Below are 26,712 nucleotides of genomic sequence, written 5' to 3'. Positions count from 1 at the left end.
GCGCTAGATAGCCATTGCTCCCTTCCAACATTCTAGCTACAGGTGGTGAAATGAAGACATGGTTTTTGTCTGTTAATGCAGAAAACAAACTGGGTGTGGGAGCAGGGTGTTCAGTGTCCTTAAGGACAGAGCAATAGGCTCACAGTGTGGTGTAGTGGTTAAGAGTGGTAGTCTGGTAATCTGGGGAACCGGGTTCGCGTCTCCGCTCCTCCACATGCAGCTGCTGGGTGACCTTGGGCCAGTCACACTTCTTTGAAGTCTCTCAGCCCCACTCACCTCACAGAGTGTTTGTTGTGGGGGAGGAAGGGAAAGGAGAATGTTAGCCGCTTTGAGACTCCTGAAGGGGAGTGAAAGGCGGGATATCAAATGCAAATCCAAACTTGTGCAAGGAACTATAGCATGCTAATTTGTGCAGACATTCGTGTAAGATTAGATTTGGCATACATTTGCCTATCTTAAAAAAGACACACATGGATTTCAAATGCAACCGAGAGCAGCGTATAAAATGTGCTTGATATTAAACCCCTGGTGATGTTCATAACATCTCCAGTGTCCTTGCACGTAACATTTGTTTATCACTCAGCTTCTGAGCTGACGTAAGCCAAGCAATTACAGTATATATCCGACCCAGATCTTCTCTCTTGCCATAAAAGCAGCTTTTGTCGGAAGCAACTCAGCCCTTTTAAACTGAGTTTAGACTGCAAAGCTCAAATGGATCTGGTAAGTTGCACTGGTAGAAGTAAATTTTACTTTTTCTCTCTGGAAAGCCACTACAACACTGCCGACATGTCATGCTCCCCAGTAGACTGGGAGTATGTAGAACTGGCACGTTCCAGGGGCTCTGTATACAGAGAGAGGCATATTTTCGGAAGGTGGAGAGCCACATGCTTTCGGAAAAGGCTGCAAACATATTTTCTGAACTTCTCGCCAGCAAAAGCGTAGATCACAGGATTGATGCAGCAGTGTGCCATTGCTATTGTTTCTGTCGCTTGCGCCGCTATAGCCAAATTACTAATGGAGGCACAGTTGCTGAGATCAAATGCATCTTGGAATGTCTGTAGCAGAAGAACAATGTTGTATGGGGCCCAAAAAATGAAGTAAACTATCATGATGATAAAAATCAGCCGGACCGCTTTGCTCTTCTTGTCATTCCTGCATTTCATTAGAGTGTTTATGATCCGTGCATAGCAGAAGGTCATGACGATCATTGGGAAGATCAGGCCTATAAGGTTCATTTTCAGTGTAAAGAACTGGTTCCAGACAATCTGATTTTCATAAGAAAAATGAGGAGTGCACACTGAGCGATTGTCTTCCTTTTGTAACCTGTTAAAGACCATTACCGGCACAGAGGCTAGGACTGCCACGCCCCACATGACAACGCTTGTGAGGATGCCATAGGTAACTGTCCGGGCTTTTAATGCAAACACGGCATGGACGATGGCTAGATATCGATCGATGGTCAAAAGGATGATGAAAAAACTTCCGCTGTAGAAGCCTACGTAATAGATCCCAGAGAGAATTTTGCACATTGCATCTCCAAATACCCACTGGTGCGCTGCGTAATAAGCCCAAAATGGGAGTGTGAAGATGAAAAGCAGGTCCGAGATGGCTAAATTGAGCAGGTAGATATCAGTCATGCTCTTGAGCTTCTTATATCTGATGAGGATCAGCACCACCAGTGCGTTGCCCAGCAAGCCAAATATGAGCACCAAAGAGTAAAGCGGTGGCAGGAACCGGGAAGCAAATTCATTAACCCTGGCACTTAGGCATGGTTCTGCTGTTTCGTCATAAACGTATTCTGTGGTTGTTACATCTTCGTAGTAGTCTGCTGTGCTGGTAGCAGTAGGCATCTTGTTCCCTGCAATTGTAGAAGATATGCTCATTTATATTTACGCATCCACACTGCATGCACTGTAATCATAAAATGCTGGTTTCCATACATAGGAGAATATATTGAACTTGCAACGCAGGAGGGGAGAAATCAAAATACAGAAAATAATAGATTTTGTTCATGCAGATGTTTTCATGTTTGGGCTAAGCACACACTTATTAAAGATCAACAACTGCTGGGACTTCACCAATCTACAGATATGCAATTATGCAACTCAATAATAACAGCGTTGTGTTTCTGTGCAGAAACAGTTGCATAGGAGTGATTATAATCAGTGAGCCTATTGCCAAAATGCCATTCTTTCCATTATACTGTTTATACTGTTTCAGCACATTCTGAATCCCACATTGCACAGTACATATATTTTGTACATAATTACAATCGTGAAGTGAGAGAGAAATTAGAGGTAGTCTACTGTAAACCTTAGAAACCCATCGCATCACTCCACATCGATCACTTACAGTTTAACAAATGAGCATCCTCTGTTGAATAAAGTGTCGTACTGTATCCAAAATGAAAGAGGCCGTATGAAAGCATCTTCACCATTGTTAGTATATAGTAGTTTCATTTTCATTAAAGTCACTCAAAAAAGATGGCCATATGAAATCACCCTTGGATGTTGACCAAAATTTTGTACAGCCCAGAAAGATATCTTAACAAAACGTGAAGAAACTGTTGGATGCCCAGTAGCTGTAACTAAGCTCAGAAAAATCAACATGAAATGGTTATCTTGTGAAAAGTGTTGTCTCCTCCCACCCCACTCCCTGACAAAGAGTGTTAGTAAATGTGTACAGTATGTCACTGGGCAAAATTTCGCTGAGGATTTCTTTAGTAGTCAGCCGTGTAGAAACGGAAGAGTCTACATTGCAACTACTTTTCTTGCCATTTGGAGGAGCTATAGTTACATTTTTCAAGCTTGAATGTGGTCGAAGGACAGAGGGCTTAACCACACACTATCTCAAGCTTTGCCTTGTGGTTTGCTCCTTCCTTCATTTTTTGGGTAGGAACCACACAACATTTCTACTGTCACTAGGTGATATGTTATTTTTCTGGAACTAAAATCAAGTACCGTATTTTTCATCCTGTAGGGCACACCTCAGGTTTTTTTTTGGGGGGGAATGAATTTTTTAAAAAATTCCCCCTTCCCAGCCGCGGCTGCTGCCCCAAGTCTTGTGCACAAGGCTTGCGGACACCCACCCGAAGCACGGGGCGCCCTCCGGAGGGCTCCCTCTGCTTCGGGCTGCAGGCTGCTGCCCGCAAGCCTTGTGAACCCGCGGGACCTCCCGCCGGGCTTGCAAGGCTTGCGCATAGCTTCCTGAAGCCTGGAGAGCGAGAGGGGTCGGTGCGCACCGATGCCTCTCGCTCTCCAGGCTTCAGCGAAAGCCTGCATTCACCCTATAGGACGCACACATTTTTGGAGGGGAAAAAGCGCGTCCTATGGGGCGAAAAAGACGGTAATCGATGGTGATGCGAAAAGTGGTTTTTTAATCGCTTACATGCCTTGTAACGTGTGTTTGCCGCATCACCCTTTTTTTGCTTACTCCATTTCCCCGTTTCTTAATTCCTCCTCTGTGTTGCTGCCCATGACCTCAGAAGCATCCATCTCCCAGAGGTGAATATAAGGGAGTGCAACCACTTTGCCCACAATGAGCACCAAGCTGGAAGGGGGGCACAACAATGACTTAGAACGGAAGGTGTGAGGCAGGGAGCACCGAATTTTGGCATTGCACAGGGCGCCACTGAAATTTGAAAGTCCTAAGTCCTCCAGGGAGAGCAAATGTGCTTAGCGCTGGGTCCCCAAAGGCTTGGCTGGTTGTTGGGAGCGGCACAGAGTGGCTTTGGGCAAGCTGTGCCCTTCTGGTCAAGCTTTTTCCTTACCAGTATGACATCAGGTAAGGGGTGGCACTGTGGGTTAAACCACAGGGCCTAGGACTTGCCGATCAGAAGGTCGGTGGTTTGAATCCCCATGACGGGGTGAGCTCCCGTTGCTCGGTCCCTGCTCCTGCCAACCTAGCAGTTCGAAAGAACTTCAAAGTGCAAGTAGATAAATAGGTACTGCTCCGGCGGGAAGGTAAACGGCGTTTCCATGCGCTGCTCTGGTTTGCCAGAAGCGGCTTTGTCATGCTGGCCACATGACCCGGAAGCTGTATGCCGGCTCCCTCGGCTAACAAAGCGAGATGAGCACCGCAACCCCAGAGTCGGCCACGACTGGGCCTAATGGTCAGGGGTCCCTTTACCTTTTATGACATCAGGTGTAGTGCAGGTGGCTCTGGCTTGCCCCAAATGGCCTGACAGACCAAATGGAGAAGCCTGGTAGGCCCAGGTTGGCCCAAAGGGCAGAAGTTCGACACTATTGACCTAGAAATACAAGTACTCACCTCCAGCTGAAGGTTTCTCGCCTTGCCTCTGGGAACAGTTACAACCCTGCAAAAGGTTGAAGGCAGTCTTGAACACAAGGTGTAAATTACTTTTTAACACCATTTAAAGCAAAACAGTACAAACACGGGGAATAATGTCCCAGTGGGCAATGTGATCACCCCTGAAAGAAGCAGAAATGGCCACTGAAGTTCTGGTGTCGCCTGGGAACTCTGCAGAGTTTGAGACTGGGAAATGGAAAATAAAAATTGTTCACCAGGCGATATGCTATGATGTTGATTAGTGTAAAATCCTCTGCTTAAAAAGGGACTTTTGCCTGCCCTGCAAATGATGCTGGCTTGAAACGAAACAACTCATAAGGGTGATGCCCATGGTTAAGTGTAAATTCCCATTAGCACTTCCAACTTGGACTTGATGCTGACTTCAGCTTGTGAATACATAGCTAAATGTCCTCTGCACTTAATTTGGAGGCATTTGTTTGTGGGTGCCCAGCAGTGAATTGTCCTGTTCTGATGGCTGCAGGTCATTTGCCAGGAAACCTTTTTTCCTACTGTTTCCAATAAACATTACTGTAAGTAATGAAGCATATGCTCTTTTTTATAATAAGTTTTTATTAAATTTTCTTTTACAAATTGATCAACACAACCATGTTCTCAAATTTCCAGTTTTTGTACTTCCACCAGCTCCTCCACCAATCATCCATATTTTCTATTTGTTATGCATTTTCGATATATTGCCAATTAATATTATCCTTTCATCTCTATTTCTTTTTACAATACACCTTTAACTATCACAAAGCCTCTTTAAAACCGACTAACGTTGTCTGTTCATCACATATGTTTTTCAGATAATCCATAATGAAGCATATGCTCTTATTGCTGCAGGTGAAGTGTTTTATTCATATGTTTAGAGAAAACAATGAGCCAAGTTACAGATAAATGATCCATTTTGCGAAACTGTTATGTTGGTCACACAAGAAAAATAAAGCATTTAAACTACCTGTGGCATTTTAAAAAAATACTGTTTCTATAGGGAACACACAAATAGTTTAACGTTAGTCGAAGTTCAGATAATAATAGCTAAAATGCAAAATATTTTTTTTAAAAAAGCTTACAAATGTTATGTTGGTCACAGATTAACGGTTTGTCACACTTTCAGATTTCCTCCGAACAACACCTCAGGCCTTTTCCCTCTGTCCCTCCACCCATTTCTCTGTCGTCATGCCGCCTTTCCTTAGCTTGCAAGCAGTTGCTGCTGCCGGCATTGGTCTGACCAGCTAGTGTGCGTCAGGAAGCAAGAGTCAGGTGCCTGTTCACTGGGTGATGAAAGTGAACACTCCAACCCTGAAAGCAGGGTGGCAACACTGCAATTCTGGGCTGCATCAATAGGAGTATAGCATCTAGATCAAGGGAAGTAATAGTGCCACTGTATTCTGCTCTGGTCAGACCTCACCTGGAGTACTGTGTCCAGTTCTGGGCACCACAGTTCAAGAAGGACACTGACAAACTGGAACGTGTCCAGAGGAGGGCAACCAAAATGGTCAAAGGCCTGGAAACGATGCCTTATGAGGAATGGCTAAGGGAGCTGGGCATGTTTAGCCTGGAGAAGAGGAGGTTAAGGGGTGATATGATAGCCATGTTCAAATATATAAAAGGATGTCACATAGAGGAGGGAGAAAGGTTGTTTTCTGCTGCTCCAGAGAAGCGGACACGGAGCAATGGATCCAAACTACAAGAAAGAAGATTCCACCTAAACTTTAGGAAGAACATCCTGACAGCAAGAGCTGTTCGACAGTGGAATTTGCTGCCAAGGAGTGTGGTGGAGTCTCCTTCTTTGGAGGTCTTTAAGCAGAGGCTTGACAACCATATGTCAGGAGTGCTTTGATGGTGTTTCCTGCTTGGCAGGGGGTTGGACTCGATGGCCCTTGTGGTCTCTTCCAACTCTATGATTCTATGATTCTAACACACAGGAGCAGCCCGAGAACCACTGCACCAGATGAATGTGCAGAGCCATTGCTTCCCCACCCATCTGGGAGGGATCCACTGCGGAAGAAGTCCGTCTCAGTAGGAGATTACTGGAGAAGGCTGGACCCCCTAGAAGTCAAGCAGCATCTTGCGGCATAGGGGCCGCCAGCCACTATACAAGGGCTCAGTTTCTGCTAGTTCCTTGCCAAAGCAGCTTTAGAACTCTTGTGTTCATTCCTAGAGCAGAGCCAGCCTGAACCCCACCCTGCCTTACAGCTGGTTTGAGTAAAGAATGGTAGAGATAGGGGCTACTTAACCCTTCTACAACCAAGCCAGTAAATCAATGTTATTAAATAAAATAATCTGTTCCCCACCCAACTGCCATATTTTTTCGCTCCTGACCATAAGACGCACCAAGTTCTTAGAGGATGAATGCAAGAAAAAAAAATTCTTTAAAGGGAGCGCTGAGCATAACCGGTATGCATCCCAGGCTCTGCTCAGCGCTCCCTTTCACGAGCCGCGTGGAGCATGTGTGCGGCACTTGCAGGCTTTTCCCTGGGGAGGGAAAGGGCAGCCCGGGATGAAGGCTGTTCTGGGTTCTTGGGATAGCTGTGTGAAGCCTCAGGGCAGCAGGATGAAGGCTCCCACTGCCCTGAGGAGGCTTCGCACGGCTAAGCCAGAAGCTAGAACAGCGAGAGGGAGCGCTGCGCAGCCTGCATTCACCCCATAAGACACACACACATTTCCCCTTACTTTTTAGTTTTTACTTTCCTGCCCTACACACGGGGGGGGAAAGCTGGTGTGTGTGAATTTTGAGTTAAACAAATCAAGGTGCCCCTTAATTCGAACTTTAAAAGTTTCCCGAGGCTGCTTTAGTTAAAAATCAGCAGCAAGAGAAAGAACTGACTTGGTTTCAAGAGCACTTTGCCACGTTGCACAAAGGGCTGCTGATGGAAGCCAAATCTCAACCTCCTTAGGACTCCCGAAATACTTTTTGCAGTTCTTTGCCCTACTATTTGTGTTTGGAAATAAATGTTTCCTGCAACTCCATGGCACAGGAATAAACAATTGGTCATGGCTTCCTACACCACGCTGATGGGAAACCTCTGTGCCTCCAGAGGTTGTTGACTCATCATCTTCAGCTGGCATGATGAAGGCTTGGGTGCTGCAGTACAACAACATCTGGAGGGTCAGAGATTCACCATCTCTGTTACAGAATGTCCTCATATCAGGACAGGCACATTTGCTAGGTGCAAATGTGGCTCATAGGTTTATCATCCCTGCTGTAGAACATACTCATCAGGACATGCTCATTTGTTACCTAGATAATTTCTGAAGCAGCCCTAAAACTCTTGGAAGCTGGGTGTTCATCAGTATGCAGATGATACCCAGCTCTACCTCTCTTTCAAATCAGAACCAGTGAAGGCAGTGAAGGTCCTGTGTGAGTGTCTGGAGGCGGTCGGAGGATGGATGGCGACTAACGGATTGAGGTTGACTCCTGACAAGACAGAAGTACTGTTTTTGGGGGGACAGGAGGCGGGCAGGTGTGGAGGACTCCCCGGTCCTGAGTCCTGAATGGGGGAACTGTGCCCCTGAAGGACCAGGTGCGCAGCCTGGGAGTCATTTTGGACTCACAGCTGTCCATGGAGGCACCGGTCAATTCTGAGGCCCTACCTGCCCGTGGACTGTCTTGCCAGAGTGGTGCATGCTTTAGTTATCTCCTGCTTGGGCTACTGCAATGCGCTCTACATGGAGCTACCTTTGAAGCTGAGCCAGAAACTACAACTAATCCAGAATGCGGTAGCTAGACTGGTGACTGGGAGCGGCCGCCAAGCCCACATAACACCAGTCTTGAAAGACCTACACTGGCTCCCAGTACGTTTCCGAGCACAATTCAAAGTGTTGGTGCTGACCTTTAAAGCCCTAAATGGCCTTGGTCCAGTATACCAGAAGGAGCGTCTCCACCCCTATCGTTCTGCCTGGACACTGAGCTCCAGTGCCAAGGGCCTTCTGACAGTTCCCTCACTGCGAGAAGCCAAGTTACAGGGAAGCAGGCAGAGGGCCTTCTTCGTAGTGGCACCCGCCCTGTGGAACGCCCTCCCACCAGATGTCAAGGAGAAAAACAACTACTAGGCTTTTAGAAGACATCTGAAGGCAGCCCTGTTTAGGGAAGCTTTAATGTTTAATAGACTATTGTATTTTAATATTCTGTTGGAAGCCGCCCAGAGTGGCTGGGGAAACCCAGCCAGATGGGCGGGGTATAAATAATAAATAATAATTATTATTAATTATTATTATTATTGGAAGTGTTGTTCTTGGTTGGTAGACTGTACCTTTATAACTTTCAAAAAGAGATGTTTGTGCAGTGCATCCTACATGAGCATGAATAATGAATTCTTGTGAAAAGATGGCACAGTGAGGCTACAGAAATGAACTAACAAAATCAGAAAGAAGGCACTGTTGCAATAATTTAACTGAAGATTTATGGTGCAATCCTAGCCACGTAAACAGCCATGGAGCAACTGTTCCAATGGTTACATTTCCACTCTTAAAATGCATATGCTTTCTATGGGAAAGATGTCTTTCTGTGTCAGGAATGGATTGAACGTAATAGTTTAAATTGCCTTCATGTCTGTGCACATACATTTTCCCAAGGAAATGATCAGCAAAACGCCTCCTGATAATGGCCTCTATACCAGTTTAACTGTGATGGTGTTCTGCAAAGATTCATGGGAACAGTAGTTTAATGAGTATGCAAAGAATTATCAGTTAGGTACACACACACACACACACACACACACACACACACACAGACCATTCCATCCCTACTTCCAGAACTGCAGTTCCCAGAGTTTCCTGTTAATTAATTAATAACACATGCTAAAATTTTGACTGACCCGCTTTTGCAAACTCATGTGCCAAGATAGACAAGTGCATCAACCTTCCATAAATGCTGAAGACAAAACATTGAGCATAGCCACTGACTAGACTCTCTCTAGGAATATTTAATGTTGCTAAACACCAGTCATGCAAATAATTAATGCTAGGTTGCATTCAATGTATGTTGTTGTTGTTTAGTCATTTAGTCGTGTCTGACTCTTCGTGACCCCATGGACCAGAGCATACCAGGCACTCCTGTCTTCCACTGCCTCCCGCAGTTTGGCCAAACTCATGCTGGTAGCTTCAAGAACACTGTCCAACCATCTCGTCCTCTGTCATCCCCTTCTCCTTGTGCCCTCCATCTTTCCCAACATCAGGGTCTTTTCCAGGGAGTCTTCTCTTCTCATGAGGTATTGGAGCCTCAGCTTCAGGATCTGTCCTTCCAGTGAGCACTCAGGGCTGATTTCCTTCAGAATGGATAGGTTTGATCTTCTTGCAGTCCATGGGACTCTCAAGAGTCTCCTCCAGCACCATAATTCAAAAGCATCAATTCTTCAGCAATCAGCCTTCTTTATGGTCCAGCTCTCACTTCCATACATCACTACTGGGAAAACCATAGCTTTAACTATACGGGCCTTTGTTGGCAAGGTGATGTCTCTGCTTTTTAAGATGCTGTCTAGGTTTGATGTATAGAGGTGGGCAAACCTCATTTGCCAGAGCAAATTAATTTTGCAAGCTAAGATCCAGAAGTCTTTCTTTAATGCAGGCAGCTGGTTTTTCTAACCAAAGCGGCAGAAGATGGGGTGGTCAACAGCTGATAGTGTTAACATGGCTGTTAACTAGCTTGAGCCAGGAGGAATCATCATCAAGCAAAGCCAGGGATTCATAGCCCAAATCTAAGGGGGATAGATATTGGTGGTGCCAATAACCCATTGAAAGAGACTGTACCATTGTTTCCAAAGAACAAATGCTTGCTACCAATTTCATTAGCTGCATATATGGGATACAAAAGATCTTTCCCCGCAGGGATTCATTAATCCCCAGTATCCAAAGCAGAAGTCTGCACCTAATCTTGGTAACTATTTTGGCTTTGTACACTTTCAAAACTGAAGGTATATGCTGGCCACCTTTCCTCTAGGAGAATCTCAACAGTGTAACTAGAATATTCAGTGTACACAATGTAGAATTTTCAACCTGAAGTAACCAGGGCAAAGTAAATAGCAATAAATATTCAATAGATATTGCAGTTACAGCAAGTGAGGGTATTGAAAGTGTTACACACACACACACACACACACACACACACACACACACACACACACGTAATCTTCCTCACAACTGTGTAAGATACCTCGTTATCTCCATATCACAGAACACAGGGTGGGGTTGGTTAGAGAAGCTGTGACTCAAAGATAATGGTGCTTTTGCAAGGATGATATTTCAGATTTCCGTAGGGAGGAAGGCAACATTTTCAGCGAGGCTGAGAGGCTTGTTTTCGAGTATTTCCAATTGCAAAACAGGCCTTGTGTTTTAGCAGCATTTGTTAGAAGCATAGAATTGTAGAGTTGGAAGGGACCCTGAGGATCATCTAGTCTAACCCCCTGCAGTGCAGGAATATGCAGCTGTCCAATATGAGGATTGAACCTGAAACCTTGGCATTATCAGCACCACGTTCTAACCGCGTTGTGTTTGTTTTCACTTTATAATGGTGACAGCAATGGTATAAAATCTGTCACCCACCCCTTTCTTTTTTAGCAAAGAGGCTGCTGATTTTACCATGCATACTTAGTACATAAGGGACGCGGGTGGCGCTGTGGTCTAAACCACAGAGCCTAGGGCTTGCCGATCAGAAGGTCGGCGGTTCGAATCCCCACGACGGGGTGAGCTCCTGCCAACCTAGCAGTTCGAAAGCACGTCAAGTGCAAGTAGATAAATAGGTATCGTTCCAGCAGGAAGGTAAACGGCGTTTCCGTGCGCTGCTATGCTTCACCAGAAGCGGCTTAGTCCTGCTGGCCACATGACCTGGAAGCTGTCTGCGGACAAACGCCGGCTCCCTCGGCCAGTAAAACGAGATGAGCACCGCAACCCCAGAGTCATCTGTAATGGGACTTAATGGTCAGGGGTCCCTTTACCTTTACCTTTACTTAGTACATAGACCTAGTAAACCCTTTCTTAGAACAGTCAGAAGCCGACCAGTTCTAATACATGTTTGAACTCAGTGGGGCTTCCTTCTGGGGCCTCCACTCTAGTATGCTTGGCCCAATGATTGTCATCATGTTATGGACCATAGAGTTCATAACCATAGAGTTGGCTAGAAAGAGAATAGCAATAAGTGCATTGCGTTTGAGATATAATGGGTGAGACACTCCTGACCCCTTTCCTTAAATGCAGTGCTCACAGTTGGTTGGCACGGAGTGGGATGCCACCCTAATTCTTTCCAAACAGATCAAAAACAGAACGAAACGAAAAGCAGACAAAATACTAACACACCCTCTTTTTCTTCCCACTTCAAGCACTGTGGTGAATGGACCCAAAGGTGAACTGGATGCGGCCTGGTTTCATAGCTGTTAACTTTTCCCCTTTTTTAAGGGAAATTCCCTTATTCTGAATAGGATTCCTCTCAAGAAAAGGGGAAATTTGACAGCTATGCCTGGTTTGCAACTAAATCATTCCACTTTCTCACCTCTGTCTTTGAACACTGAGTTAGCGTTGTGCTTGATAGACATGTAGCAGCTTTAAAGTTGGGGTGTGACTGGGAAGACCGTGGCTCATAGCTCACGCTCATTCTAAATAACCAATGCTAGAACCAGGGCTTTTCCTTTTTCAGCCAGCTCATCGGATCTCAGCTCTGGCACCTCTCAGGTGGGTGCCGTTGCCATTCTAAGAGAACACGGGAGAAGTTCGTGGTGAGTTCTGGCACCAACTTTTCTAGAAAAACAGCACCAAAGCAGGATTGGAAAACCCAGGATGGAGCTATGAAGCCTGTGTAAATGAAGGCTTTGATGAGAGTATAGGAAGCTTCCTAATGCTCCAATGCAGTTAGGGAAAATGTACAAAACTAGTTCAAAGATATGTTGGAAGTGTAAGGAAAAGGAGGGGACATTTTATCATATGTGGTGGGATTGTAAGGTAATTTTAAAAATTTGGGAAACGATATACAACAAATTGAAGAAAATGTTCCATTTAACATTTGTTTAAAAACCCGAGGCATTTTTGTTGGGGATTGTGGGGAAAGACCTGTCAAAAAAGTTGAAAAACATCTTCATGTATGCGACAACGGCCGCGAGAGTTCTGGTATCATAAGGATGGAAGACTGAAGAAACCCCAACTAAAGAATCATGGCAAGAAAAATTGATGGACTATGCAGAACTGGCAAAACTGACATATAAGCTACAGGACAAGGATAACTGTGACTTTAAGGATGAATGGGAATCCTTTACAAAGTATCTGAAGACGCAACAAAGCGAACTGGACTGCTTGGCAGGTTTTGAATAAACATTCACAAACCTTTTATTGATAATATCAGCTAAATAGTTTGAGGATCTATACAACTTTGTAACATGCAGAAAACAGCAGTCTCAGAGAAACCAAAGACTGGAACTGAGGGAAGTCGGGGGGTGGGGTGGGGGGTTTGTGTGGGAGGGGGAGGGAGGAAAAATGGGGGGGGGAAAACAAGGATGATATGTTTTTGGATAATATGTCTTGTTATAATTTTGAATTTAAAAAAAATGAAAAAGGAAGCTTCCTAATGCCAAATCAGACCATTAATACTATCTAGTTCAGTACTACACAAACAAATACTATCTAGTTCAGTACTACACTGACAGGGTTTTCATAAAGGGTTATTTCCATCACCAACCAGAGATGCCAGAGATCAGACCTGGGACCTTTTACATGGAAAACAGACACACACTCTCTGAGCTACAGTCATTTCCCCTGAAGGCTAGGATGCCGAGGTGCAGGGAGCAGATAGCTATGGCTTCCCTTTAATTTATTCCACTTAAACAGATAGTAGCCATTCATTCCTATGGGAAAACCCTGCAACATTTTAGGGGGCGTTGTTGGAGCGAGGGCAAAATCTGCTTGCCGAATAGCCTGCCCTTCCTAGCACGAATTCCATGGGGAGATGTGCCCACAAGTGGAGCGCATAGATGTCCACAGGTTTCCCGGCAACATTCAGGTCTCTCCTCTGGTGCCCAAAGTGATGGGCATTTTGCTGATCCAATAGTAAGACTCCTCTTTTTCATTCAAAATCGTTATCGTACCATGCATTTAAAATGACACACAGTTAAACAGCAAACTTCCCTATTAACAAAATATCAGAAAATAGCACGTGGTCCATATTTACACCGTCATGTGAAAGGCATGTACCTGCGGCAGCCTGCTATGATAACCAAGAAAGTTGTACACTATTAGATGCACATTTTTTGCAGTATTACTCACATCGGAGTAGTTACAGGTAGGTAGCTGTGTTGGTCTGCTGTAGTCGAAACAAAATAAAAAAATTCCTTCCAGTAGCACCTTTGAGACCCAACTAAGTTTGTTATTGGTATGAGCTTTCATGTGCATTCACACTTCTTCAGATACACTTCTGTTTCAGTGTATAACAAACTTAGTTGGTCTCTAAGGTGCTACTGGAAGGAATTTTTAAATTTTGTTGTGAAATGGCCCTCAGTCTGCATATGCACGTGAATAAATGACACCCAAGATTTAAAGAGGAAAGAATTTTGCTATTTTTGCCTGGGGAGCAACCGCCCACAGCCTTGCGTATTCTCTTGTCAAAATTTGGGACAACTATCTGATTGGATACCTCACTGCAGAGAAGAAACAAGAAACAATAGCTCTTTCATATCGCATTCAAGCTACTGAAAAACTATTAACTGCATCTAGCCAAAGATAATTTTTTTAAATGGCAGAAAAACCCAATTCGGTCTTTATGGCTTTTTTTCTGAACAATATGAACGTAAAGAAAGGGTCATCAATATTAATCGTCAGTTTTCAGGGTTTGTAATAACTGCCTTTTTTACATCCAGGTAGGTTACTTTCATGCATCATTCCTAATCATTGTTAACTCTTTTTTTGCTTATAATTAATATATATAAATGCAAACCCCCCCAACTTAAATTTACTTACCAATTTACAATTGCTTGCTTTTCAGTGATGCTGGTGATCAGGCACGTTGTAAAAAAAAACACCTTCCTGTGTGAAGAAATACTTGTTCTGCAAATTTATAGTGAACAAATGTTTCTCCTTTCTTAAAAAAAAAAAGATAAAGAAACAGTTCCCTCCTTCTAAAAATAATTGTTTAGCAGGCTAGCAAAACTCAGCAGAGGATTTTAAAAACTGCAGTGCATCTTACTCCTCCGCGGACTTCAATTGCACAAACTTGGATTACAGCCCATGCTGTAAAACACAAAAATACAACGAAGAAAAATCTTCATCTATCAATTTTGCTGTTCAATGTCTTTATGAAACCACATATTTTTTTCACATAGGAAATGGGTTCCATTTAAGGGTTTTTCACTCTGTGGATTACTGATAATGGTATCATCAGCATCTGGTTGTTCATTTAACACACTCCAAAGAACTTGCAGAGCTGCTTATATAAGACTTCCGAGGCGGTCTTCAGAGCTGCCTTGCCCAATGTTCATGCAAGAGTCTCAGAAGTCCTTGAAGGCTGGCCTTAATGCAGCGGCGGAGGAAGGTTGCTCAGGCACCTGGAGTGGTGCACCCAGGGCAGGGCGAGCTGCACATAGGGGCAGGGCGCACCGCGGGGCCTCTGGAGTCTGCCTGCCTCCTCCCACTCAGCCGCCCTACAGCTGGGGGGGAGGCAGAGGGCGGACCGCCTGGACGTGTGGCTCAGGGGCGGTGAGTGCTGTTAAGTTGTGGGTGAACATATCAGACGACACAGCGATTCTTCAAACAGCTCTTGTTTATTCACAGGCCAGGACAGAACTGAACTGAAGGGTTCAGTCAGCCTGCTTATATAGAGCTCCAGTACAACGTTACTGTAACAACTATCCAATCACTGAACGTCACTTTCGATCCCTTATTTGCATAACTATCTACAGTATCCCCCTGCTGGCCCAGGGTGAGAACTTCAGTACATAACTAGTGCCACCTGGCATTTTGTCTCCCCCCTCAGTGGTGACACCCCAGGTGGCCCTCACCCACTCAACCCCCCTTCCTCCGGCCCTGCCTTAATGCACAGCAAGTACTCACTTGACCAAATGCCCCAAGCTTCAGCAGTATGACTGCATCTCTAAGTAGCTAGAGAAGTGTGAATCTCTGGCGTTTTAGGTTCTCTCAGGGCTTTCCACCCTTACCATGTATACTGGCACAGTTGCTTTTTGATCCCACCTTTTAAAGAGTGATTTTGGAGCCGATTCTGTTTTTCCCCACTTCCAGATTAATGGTGGGTGGTGCCCAATTTGAGAAAAGTCCTGTTGCTATGGTCACATCCCTTATGTACCCTCCTGTTCCTCTAGCCAGTAGATGTTAGTCACGAGGATGTATGCTGAGATAGCCCTTTTGTGGGAGTGAGGGCAGTACAGGAAGCCTAGTATTCCAGAATTCTAACCATTTGGAAGTATAGGAGATTAGAAGAGGTTAGGCGAAAAGCTCTGATCCTAAACTTCCGCTGCTTTGCAGGATACGTTCGGGAGAACAAAGGTCTAAGGAGTAAACCCTACACAAATCCAGAGTGGAGTCCCAATGATGGTTGGATGGTGCTTTGTACACCTTCTTCTGACAAGTCCTGCAGCTAAGCTGGTGCTAAATACATTGCTCTTCTTTGGACCATATCAGCAAGGCCAAGAGAGGGGTCTTGTCATCCGGGCAACCCAGAACTTCCATACACACTGCCCAGGCTTGCACCCCAGGGGGGGTCACCTGGATGGTGTGAACACAGTGGTTTGACTTCACCCCCAGCAATGGAGACAAATGGATATCAACAACATGTGTTAGTTTTGTGTTGTTGTTTTTAATGCACAGGAATGACACTGCACATTTAGATAACTACTGACACTAAGTTACATCTTGGCTCTGGAGCCAAGTGAGGATTCCCATGTAAGATCCTCCCTCTGTTGTGTGGGCAGGTAATCCCTCCCCTACCTGGCCTGGTCTCCTTGGCAACGCTTCCCCCAGGTGGGATTGGACAACTGACTGAGGTAGGCGGAGACCTCCAGGTATCCCACCTGAGGGAAGGCAAAGCCAAGCCTATGCTGTTGGAGCCGCTCCAGATCTAGGGGCTGCACGCGTCCACGCAAAGGGTGCCCCACCCCCCGTTTTAAGCGGGGAGCGGTCATTGTGTTGTTGTTTTTAATGCACAGGAATGACACTGCACATTTAGATAACTACTGACACTAAGTTACATCTGAGCTTGCCTCTTGAAGTCTCCATGAAACCCCATAGCCCACTACAGCTCATCCCTGAACTCTCCTCTGAACTAAATAGCTCACATACTGACAGCTTGCACCAGTCAAATGGAAGTGGCACAAAACAGGTGTCTCCAAAACCATGCCCATCAACCCCTACCCCTTCCACATAGAAAGTGGGATTGTACATGCCAAAAAAATAAAAATATTGAGAATCTATTCCAGATCTTTCACAAAGGGAAGATCTTTGCAGTAGAAGAAAGTGCATTTTTTTTTAAAAAAAGGCATTTTTAAGGCACAGTAGATGAATAATGACAACAGCACACTGTAACATGCAAATATTGAAGCGAGAGGGAATAGAAATGATACCACTTTAAAAGGTAAGTGCAAATTTTTCCCCATTTTCTCATTTTTCTCATTTCTCATCTGTCCACATTTCTACATCAGTTCACAGCATATATTTTATTTTGTTAAAAAAAATATTCATTTTCAATAACAATCTTCCAATTAATGACAAATTAAAGCAAATCAATCCAAATTACAATAATAACAATACACCAATTATATATTCCAATTATCAAAAATTTATTGGGACTTCCCATGTTACAGATGTCTAGAGATAATCATCCTCATTCATGTCTCTGCATTTTCAGTATTTTTCAAATTCAAAACTAATATTATCCATTTTTATTCTCAGTCTAATCAGCTGTTGTTTCTGTGGCTCGCATCTTCTGTGGCTCGCATCTTCTGTAGCAAAGTTAACCCACAATAGGCATTTTTTACATCATCTTATTCACTGTCCAGTTATTTGGTATTCAGTCCTCTTATCACTCTTTTGTTAGTCAAGTTCTCATTAAAGACACCGGGCTTCATTCCAAAGGTAAAGTTTATAAATGGCCAATCAACAATTTCTCCCCCGATGTCTTTTAATGAGCTGATGTCCGTATATGTCTGTATATATTGCTGTATTGGGAGACGTGCTTCCCAGCTGCATATTATATGAAAATTACTTAAATTCCTCCAAGAACAACAGGACACACACACCCCAAACTCTTCTGGGCCCTAGAAGAGCTGGCAGGGATCCAGCGCTCTCCGTCTTTCTGTCAACAATTTCTGTCCACAATAATTCATAAAAATAATCTATACAAGCAGATGTCTTTTGGAACGAAATACAGTACACCCTAAGTCCAAAGGAGCTCTTTTCCATAAGAATCCCCCTTTTTTTTGTAAAAGCGCAATAATGATCGCCATTTTGTTTCCATCTGGTCAGTGGCGTAGTGTGGGGGGTGCAGGGGGGGCCGGCCGCACCGGGCGCAACATCTGGGGCTTAGGGTTAGGGGGCGCAAATCCACGGGTTAGGGGGCGCAAATCCATGGGTTAGGGGGTGCAAATTACTTGCCTTGCCCCGGGTGCTGACAACCCACTGCATCTGGTTTTGCCAACTTCTCTTAGAGTTTTTGAGGGCTGTATATCATGCATTCAGTTATAATTTCCGCCTCTTGTGTTTCGTTCAAGTAATTAAATTCTTTCTGGCTGAGCTTCGCCAAATCATGATGTAATATAGCAAGTGTGGAAAGATAGTGGTTGCTCACCTCCTTAATCCACGTTTTAAGATGAGAGTCTGTTCAAAGTCTGAAATTCAACATCCAACGACTGTATAATTTAGCAGGGTTTTTTTCTTTTTTCTCCTCCATCTGGAACATGCCTGGTCCCCCCCCCCACACCCAATCTTATAATTATGAAAAACAGGTGTCTCTTACATGTAGGAGTCGCTTTGGAGAGTGCCAGTTGCTCTTTGCCCTTAGACCCAGCATCCCTGCCACTCGCACCTTGATGCAAGCTGACAGATCACGGACGATCTGCGGGTTTGTGAGACAGTCTTCCCCGCAGCATATATTTTCTCCAGAAAATCCACCAGCATTTTAATTTTAATTTCTTCTAATCTAACAAAACATTTCCCCAGATCTGTGCTATCTGTAAGGATTGGGGAGAAATTAGATTCAGTTCACATTTTCGGACAAGGCTACTTAATTTGTTCTTTCAAATGCAATGAAAGAACCAAGACCCTTGAAAAGGTGCATTTTTCCAAATTTTGCAGTTCACTTCTTCGGCCAATTAATGCATACAAAAATGCATAGGCTAGGATGTAAAATGTCCATTAGAATGCACACATTAGTGAAAATGGCATATGAAAGTGCATTCTATTACAGAAAATCAATTTGCAAAAATGTTTATGCTAGGAGAAATGGCACAGAAAAGATATTAGTGGAAATGCTGGTGAAATTATATTTTTTTAAAAATCACAAACTGCTGTGGAAATGTAGAGAACAAAACATAACAATGGAAAAATCAGAAACTTGCTTAAATTGAAAACTGACAGATTTGACCATGCCTAGCCTGGCAGTAGTATATTTATAAATTTTAATGTGCAGGAGTTCATCATGATAGTCCCCTGCTCCTTAGGCATGACAACTAAACAGAGGCACACAAACTAAAAGAGCACACAACTGGAAATCACTTTACAAACCAACAGAAATGTCATGTTCTGTCGTACTCATGTAGGAGGAAGTAGACCGGTCTAAACTAGGGTGATCACGACCTGTACAGAGAACAGCTAACATACACCTCTGGGAAAAAATAGAGATATATTTCCTAAATTTCTCCCCCACAAAGGCATAGATCACAGGGTTGATGCAACAGTGGATCATCGCAATGATCTCTGTCACAGCAATGGCTACAGATAACTTTCCCTCACAATCATTTTTTAAGCCACATGAGAAAATTGAATCTTGATAGGTCTGTAACAAAAGTGTGATGTTGTATGGCATCCATAAAAGGAAGTAAACAATCATGATGACAGAAATAAGCTTGACAGCCTTCTGCTTTCTCTCATTTCTACCCTTAATCAAAATCTTTATAATCTGCATGTAACAGAAGACAATGATGACTGCGGGAAGAGCTAGGCCCAAGACAACCCTCATTAAAGTTAAAAATTGCTTCCAATCATTTTCATGTTTTGAAGGATAATGAATGGTACATGTGTGCTTCCCAGATTCCGTTTGAACATGGTGAAATACAAATTCTGGCACCGAGGCGAATAAGGCCACAACCCAAGTGACGACGCTTGTGAAGGTGCCATAGGTGATTGTCCTGGCTTTTAATGCGAACACGGCGTGGACGATGGCTAGGTATCTATCAATTGTCAAAAGGATGATAAAAAAACTTCCGCTGTAGAAGCCTACACAATAGACCCCAGAGAGAATTTTGCACATTGCGTCTCCAAATACCCACTGGCGGGCTGCGTAATGAGCCCAAAATGGGAGCGAGAAGATAAAAAGCAAGTCCGAGATGGCTAAATTGAGCAGGTAGATATCGGTCATGTTCTTGAGCTTCTTGTATCTGATGAGAATCAGCAGCACCAGTGAGTTGCCCAACAGGCCAAATATGAACACAAGAGAGTAAAGCGGTGGCACAACATAAGACGCAAATGATTCCCCCGCCATGATGCGGACTGGGGCTACGTCTGTATCATAGTAATAAGATGTGGTTAGATAATAATCTTCTGGCAAATCAATATAATCGTCCATCTTCCTCCCTGAGAATAAAGAATTCACATACATCATATAGGATATCAGCATGAAACTTTATTGTAACATATAATTTATTTATTTAAAAAAACTATTGCTAATGTTGAATATTCAGTCTGCTTATGAGAATCAAGATACTGGCAAACAAGTCTGCTTATGAGATTCAAGATATTGGCGGACAGTCTAAATATTAAGAATAAAGAATAAGCGTAAAGAAACACACAAAAAACTGGGAGGGGGAAATGGATCATAGAATCATAGAGGCATATAGTCAAACCCTCTGCAATGCAGGAATCTCAACTAGATCACACATGTCAACCTCTCCTTGAAAATCTCCACAGAAGGAGAGACCACTATCTCTCAGAGCCTGTTCCACTGTCAAACAGCTCACGCTGTCAGTAAACTCTCTGGTGTTTAGTTGAAATGTCCTGTCCTTTTAACTTGAATGCATTGGTTTGGTTCCTAGCCTCTGGACTTTAGACTTCTTTTGATGCAGCCTAGAATAGCATTAGCTTTTTTTTTTTGCTGCTGCATCACACTCTAGACTCGTGTTAAGCTTGTGATCTACTAAGACCCTTGATCCTTTTCATATGTGCTCCTGGCAAGCCAGGTGTCTCCCATCTTATATTTGTGTGGCTGGTTCTTCCTGCCTAAGATTAGAACCATACATTTGACCCTCTTGATATTTGTTTTGTTAGTTTTAGCCCAGTTCTCCAATCTGCTTAGGTCAGCTTGAAATATACTTCTATCTTCTGCGGCATTGCCTACCCCTTCCAGTTTGGTGTCATCTGCAAATTTGATAAGAATCCCCTGAACACCATCATCCAAGTTGTTTATAATGATGTTGAACAACAGCAAACCCGAGACAGAGCCCTGCAGATGTTAACATATTTGCCTATAATGCTCTGATTGTGTTTCTGACCACCTTCTCCCACTGAATGTCTTTATTGGTTAGCGATGTTCAAACACACCTCAATCCATTCTGCCATTCATTCCCACTTTCAACTGGTATTTTCTGTTAACCTCCAATTGCACAAGTCTGTGTACCATTTTGTCTTTTGTTCATGCAGAAATATATGTTCTCTTTTGTGTAGCACACAATAGACACAAAAATCACCAACAGATATTTGCAAATCAACTGCATTCCTTCGGGTTCCCTTCCAGCATAAACAAACAGATCACTCAGTTAGTCTTCTGCACAAACAGAAGACTCTTATGACACCTTAAAAACAAAAGGAATGAAGTGACTTTAAGAGCACATCACCAAAGCCTTCTATGGCTACAAACCAAACTATCTGCTCAGAAGTAGCTCCCACTGAATTCAGTGGGGTTTAAGGTAAAGGTAAAGGGACCCCTGACCATTAGGTCCAGTCGTGACCGACTCTGGGGTTGCGGCGCTCATCTCGCTTTATGTGGCCAGCATGACTAAGCCGCTTCTGGCGAACCAGAGCAGCTCACGGAAACGCCGTTTACCTTCCCGCCGGAGTGATACCTATTTATCTACTTGCACTTTGACGTGTTTTCGAACTGCTAGGTTGGCAGGGAGCTCACCCCGTCACGGGGATTCGAACCGCTGACTTTCTGATCGGCAAGTCCTAGGCTCTGTGGTTTAACCCACAGCGCCACCTGTGTTTACTCCCAGATAAATGGGGTTAGGATTGTAGTTCAGTATAAAGTTCTGGAAGGGCCAAAACTCAGTGTTACAGCATCGGTTTTGCATGGAGAAGGTCTCGGGTTCAGTCGCTGGTGTCTCCAGGCAGGGTTGAGAGAGAATCCTGCCTGAAATACATCAGAGATGCTGCCAATTGGGCAGAGATGCTGCTAGGCAGCAGAAAAGGATGGTTTGATGTTGAGAGGGATTTAAAATTTAATTGAAAATGAAGACTTTGGGTGGTCAAAAATAGGCAGTTGAATCCAGCTGGTTCTTCCCACTTTGGGGGGAAATAGACGACTTTAAGGAGTAGTAACAAAATATGCAGATAGCAAAGTGATCACTTCTAACCAAGTGAAAGGAGCGATAATGAGTTAAAAATTCACAACAGGAAGCAGGTTAAGGTTGAAATCCTAACCCTACTTACCAGGGAGAAAGCCTCACTGAATTCAGTGGGATTAACTTCTGAGTAAACATGGTTAAAACAGCCATTTTACAGCATGTCAGTTGCCTTTGGCAACAAACGATACTACAGAAATGAGAAAACAACATGAAAAAGGAAGTACCCAGAAGTGCAGAACAAAAAGGAGAAATATGTCTCAAAGATTTAAAAACAAGGGCATGTTTTATTATAGATACTGTATGTCCGGCACAGCTGCTAAACCACAAATAGTGGACACCACATTTCAGTAACTTTTAAAGTTGCCTTTGACTGGACTTAACCGTCCAGGGGTCCTTTACTCCTTTTTGTATTATAAAACCTCATATTAATAATACAAAACCACTTTGAGTGTTGGTTTTCTTTTTGTTTGTTTTTTGCAACCAAGTGATGTATACATTTTATTAATTAATAAATTAATATTCAGGGTCATTTACACGACTATTAAAGTGCAGAAGTCCTGCTTTCATTAGACTTTGGCTAACCTATCCAGAATATTACTTTACTTTAAAAACAAAACAAACAAAACTCTGATCGACTTTCAAAATACTCCGCCTTCATATTCATTTCCTCCGGATAGTGTTTTAAGATCTAGGCTGATACTAATTTCAAAACTCTGCTTTCACATCACTGAAATTGTGTAAATGGATCAGCTCCAACTGGGGCAAGTTGTACATTCACTGGGCAATCCTGTACATATACATTGAATTCAGTGGGGCTTACGCATGGGTAACTGGCTATAGGATTGGAGCTTTAGCTTCATCTGCACATTCAAGAGTACTGGAAAGTGATATTTGGGTCAATTAAAAGCAGGTTTTTAATTGACCCGATTTTTTGTGTCAATTAAAAGCAGCCAAGGCATGTATATTAGTTTAAATGTTAGCACCATTGGTAAAATCTAGCAATGGATGTGAAAATTAAAGGACTTTGATTACAAAAACTGACTATGGAATTCCAGTGTTCTGAACAATATGAACATAACAGGAAAGTTTTAACTGGTTCATTAATATCAATATTCACATATTTTACATCTTGGTCAATTTACAGGCTTAGAAATTCGTGCAGCATTCCTATCTATGTTGACTTTTTCACTGTTTATTCACATAAAGGCATGTGCTCCCCCCCTTAAATTAACTTACCAATCTACAAAGTTGCTTGCTTTTAAAAGATGGTGGCGACAGCTAGATTCTTTGGAACAGGAACATTGTAAAAAGCAGAAAGTAAGAAATAGCCCTTTTCTCTGTGAAGAAGGAATTGTTCTGCAAATTTCTAGCCACCAAACATTGCTGCTCAAAATCAAGACTAGTTCCCTTCTAACAGGAATCATTTGGTCAGCAAAAGCTATTTCTGTACTACTACAGATGGTTTTGAAAACTGAAGTACAGCATCTTGCTAGACTTTCATTGCACAATTTTGAGTTACAGTTTATGTTGCCAAATCAAATAATTGCCAAAAATCCATTCCCATCAACTCACAGGACTGTTCACAAAGTATTTCCGAGGTGGTCTTCAAAACTGCCTGCCTTGAAAGGTTGTCTGACAAGTGCTCACTTTAAGGGGTTCTGTTAAAAGGTTTCTCACTCAGCGGATTCTGATAAGGATATCACTCCTGAACCAGAAGTGAACATGAACATGTGGTTGTTCATTTAACCCACTTAAAAAACAACAACAAACACTCCCCGTGTCGTCTGGCCCAGTGTCTTCATATAAGAGTCTCAGTAATCCATGAAGTATAAGCTTAATATGCAAGAAGTGCTCACTAAACCAGAGGCCCCAAACTTCAGCAACATCTCTGGGTCGCCCAGATTGAGGATGATTCTTTCAACATGGTCTTTCAGTGAGTTGCTTGTCTTAAAAAAATTAATAAGCCTAAACCTAGTGTTGGACCTGTTCCATATCTGCTATTGGGTCCCCGAAGCATAGATTCACACAAAGCTGCAAAACGTCCTTGCAGGTTATTAACAGGGTTTTATTTGAAATATCCAGAACAAAGGTACAGAGCGATAAGCTCGCAACCTGCACAGCCCAGTAAGGGTGCGCCCACTTTTTATACCCCTTAGAATGCATAGACATGTGTTCACATGTAAAACATGTGATTTACACTAATAGCAATAAGATGGGGCTTTGTTTCTTGTGCAGTGGCGTAGCGTGGGGGGTGCAGGGGGGCCGGCCGCACCGGGTGCAACATCTGGGGGGGCGCGCTCGCACTCGCAGCTCTCTGCCCCTACTAAAATCCACTGGTTAGGGGGCGCAAATTACTTGCCTTGCCCCGGGTGCTGACAACCCACGCTACGCCACTGTTCTTGTGTTACCCTCCTCCTTTTCAGTTTGCCTCCTCCTTTTCAGCCTCCCCCTGTCTGGGGTTACAACAACACCCATTCAACTTTGCTCTTATCTTCTACCTGCCTAAGCCAGACATTCCAGAGAGAGAGAGGCCCATTTTTACTGTAACATCTAAGCAAGCAGAAAAAGCCTTGTTCTTCTGGCTGGTGTAAAAACCTCCCTCCCCCCTGTAAGGAAGGGGTTTGGGCATAACATATGAGAGAGGAGAAAATGCCTCAAACAGTTTTTGGGATCATATAGAGAACAATAGTCTAATGGCCCTTCACTAGGAGATCCTCATATACAGGGCGGGTCCTTTAAAAGAGGCTCCGTAGATACAGAGTACACATGTTTCATGGGGTCTCTTTTAAAAGACTCTCCCTGTATAAAAGCATCACCATTAGGCAGCAGAGATCTTCAGAAGAGAAGCTCAGTTACCCAGGGCCAGCCCACCTATGAAGCAAGGTGGGATGGCTGCCTCGGGTGGCGGGATCCACAGGGGCAGCAGATCTGACCTCCCAAGAAATGCACACCCCACTGCTGCCGCCACAGGGGTAGCAACGGCTGCAGAATGCACCTTAGAGACCACCTCTGCTGCCTCTATAGCAGCCTCTTGGCAAGTAGGAGGCACTGGTGGTCTCCTCCCACTTTTGAACCCAAGGTAGATCTTTAATTCCCCTTGTTCCTTCTTCCCTGGCAGGGTGTGTGTACCATTTTGTGGTTCGCCTCAGGTGGCAAAATGTCTTGGGCTGGCTCTGTAGTTACCACGTATGAGGTGGTGACTTGGGCCCAATTCATCTATGCCTCTCTAACCAGCAGGGGATCCCATGTCACAGGTGAAAGCTCCCAAATATCAAAACCTGAGTAATAATACCACACAGGACTCACACAACAAATGGCTTTCATCCCACCTGCATGGTTCTTGGATTTATGCGTTCCTTCATGACATGGGGCAGGATCTAAATTAAATATTTAAAAACTATTTAATTGAAGGATGCTACGGAAATGTTTTAAACAAGGAAACTAAACATTTCATGCAGACAGTTTGCACATGAAGGTGGTTCTTCCAGGGTAAGGCTCATTCATCGCACTCCAGGTATGCTGACCCCTGTGATTTTTCCAAATGCAGGAAACTCGACTGCATAATTTGCTGGATAGCTCAGTTGGGTAAGGCATGATGCTGATAAGGCCAAAGTCTCAGGTTCAATCCCTATTAGGGGGATATTGCTGCATTGCAGTGGGTTGGTCTAGATGATCCTCAGGTTCCCTTCCAATTCCATGATTCTATGAGAACAGGATGCTGAACTACATGGTCTACGAGTATGTACTGTATCTTCATATGTGAAAGCAGAGAAAAGTGGAACAGGTCTCAATCTTCCAGGCACCCTCTCCCCCCTTCCCAGGAATCCAACCACGTCAGCTTATACACGTAAGTTGACATCCATGACCATAAACAGTTGTTCCTGTTCCGGCCCTCTTGACCATAAAAGGTTGTTCCTGTTCCTATACTCTTATCTTGGGGCAGGAGGTCACCAACTCTAAGAGCACTCCTGGCACCGTTCCCGGGTCTCTTGTCAGACCTGGCAAAGTCTGTGCGTCTTTGTGGTCAGGATGTAAGATAAGACCCAGACATGCCATCCCTGCTCTACTCAGAACTGTCAAGGCCATCCATTGCCGTCACGGACTGATAAAGGAGAGGGCTTTGAGTACTTGTTTATACAGCTGGCTTTCTGTTTATACATTGACTCAAGAGCTTAAGTTAATGCATTTTAGAAATGCTCCCTTGGAGAAGGAAAAATGTGGATTTTGGGTCCCGTTTCAGACTGACTGCACAGAAACCCATTCCTTCAGTAGAACTGGTGGAAGAATATTCCCCTCCATCCACTACTTGAACTGCACGCAGAAGGCATACATCTAGCAAGTAGGATTGGAGCTTGTTCCTGGACCAATGCAAAGGATTCTCTGTTTACATTTTGTGCAGGGTACTGACCTTCTCATACCCTTTGTCAGACAAGAAGAAGTAAATAATGGTTTGATGTACCTTAATGGCTTAAGATCTGTTCTCCAAAGGAGCCAAAAGTTTAGAAGTACGAGTAGTGACAGACAGTGGTATAGGAAGTACAGGATCTCATCATGCCGTTCCCTGTAATCCCACTCCCAAGGAGGATTCCAAACAGGCAAGCAACAGTGTTGGTCTATTATAAAATAATATACACTCTCCCAAAGG

General features: G+C 43.8%; 2 protein-coding genes across 9 annotated transcripts in view; both read right to left on the bottom strand.

The window, feature by feature from the left end:
* Nucleotides 1-15,830, bottom strand: part of LOC309353599 (C-C chemokine receptor type 5-like) — a 113,747-nt gene extending 97,917 nt beyond the window's left edge. Inside the window, exons 1-4 of one of the 5 annotated variants that reach the window (XM_081883033.1) lie at nt 15,334-15,756; nt 14,245-14,365; nt 4,270-4,315; nt 385-1,858 (exon numbers count right to left, since the gene is read on the bottom strand). In XM_081883033.1, the coding sequence (XP_081739159.1) occupies nt 771-1,850 (1,080 nt within the window). In that variant the 5' untranslated portion in view covers nt 1,851-1,858; nt 4,270-4,315; nt 14,245-14,365; nt 15,334-15,756 and the 3' untranslated portion in view covers nt 385-770. Of the gene's footprint in view, nt 1-384; nt 1,859-4,138; nt 4,658-14,244 lie in introns of those variants that run through there. The other 4 variants (XM_081883031.1, XR_014161940.1, XM_081883032.1 and 1 more) reach the window with 4 other exon arrangements.
* A 3,061-nt stretch (nt 15,831-18,891) lies between these two features.
* On the bottom strand, nt 18,892-23,727 carry LOC309353604 (C-C chemokine receptor type 5-like). Of its 4 annotated transcripts, none has more exons than XM_081883044.1 (3): nt 23,640-23,658; nt 23,304-23,352; nt 18,892-20,082 (listed from the first exon to the last, which is right to left on the bottom strand). In XM_081883044.1, exon 3 carries the CDS (start codon nt 20,072-20,074, stop codon nt 19,007-19,009), a length of 1,068 nt encoding a protein of 355 aa, XP_081739170.1. In that variant the 5' UTR covers nt 20,075-20,082; nt 23,304-23,352; nt 23,640-23,658; the 3' UTR covers nt 18,892-19,006. The 4 variants fall into 4 exon arrangements, with proteins under 4 accessions (XP_081739170.1, XP_081739172.1, XP_081739169.1 ...); XM_081883046.1 differs by lacking the exons at nt 23,304-23,352; nt 23,640-23,658 and adding exons at nt 22,153-22,254; nt 23,615-23,631; XM_081883043.1 differs by lacking the exon at nt 23,640-23,658 and adding an exon at nt 22,153-22,254 and having other exon boundaries at nt 23,304-23,627.
* Nucleotides 23,728-26,712: the final 2,985 nt, after the last annotated feature.

Source organism: Podarcis melisellensis (genome assembly GCF_964234715.1).
Source record: "Podarcis melisellensis genome assembly, chromosome: 12".
Lineage (NCBI taxonomy): Eukaryota > Metazoa > Chordata > Lepidosauria > Squamata > Lacertidae > Podarcis > Podarcis melisellensis.
This window is presented reverse-complemented; position numbering and strand designations above follow the sequence as displayed.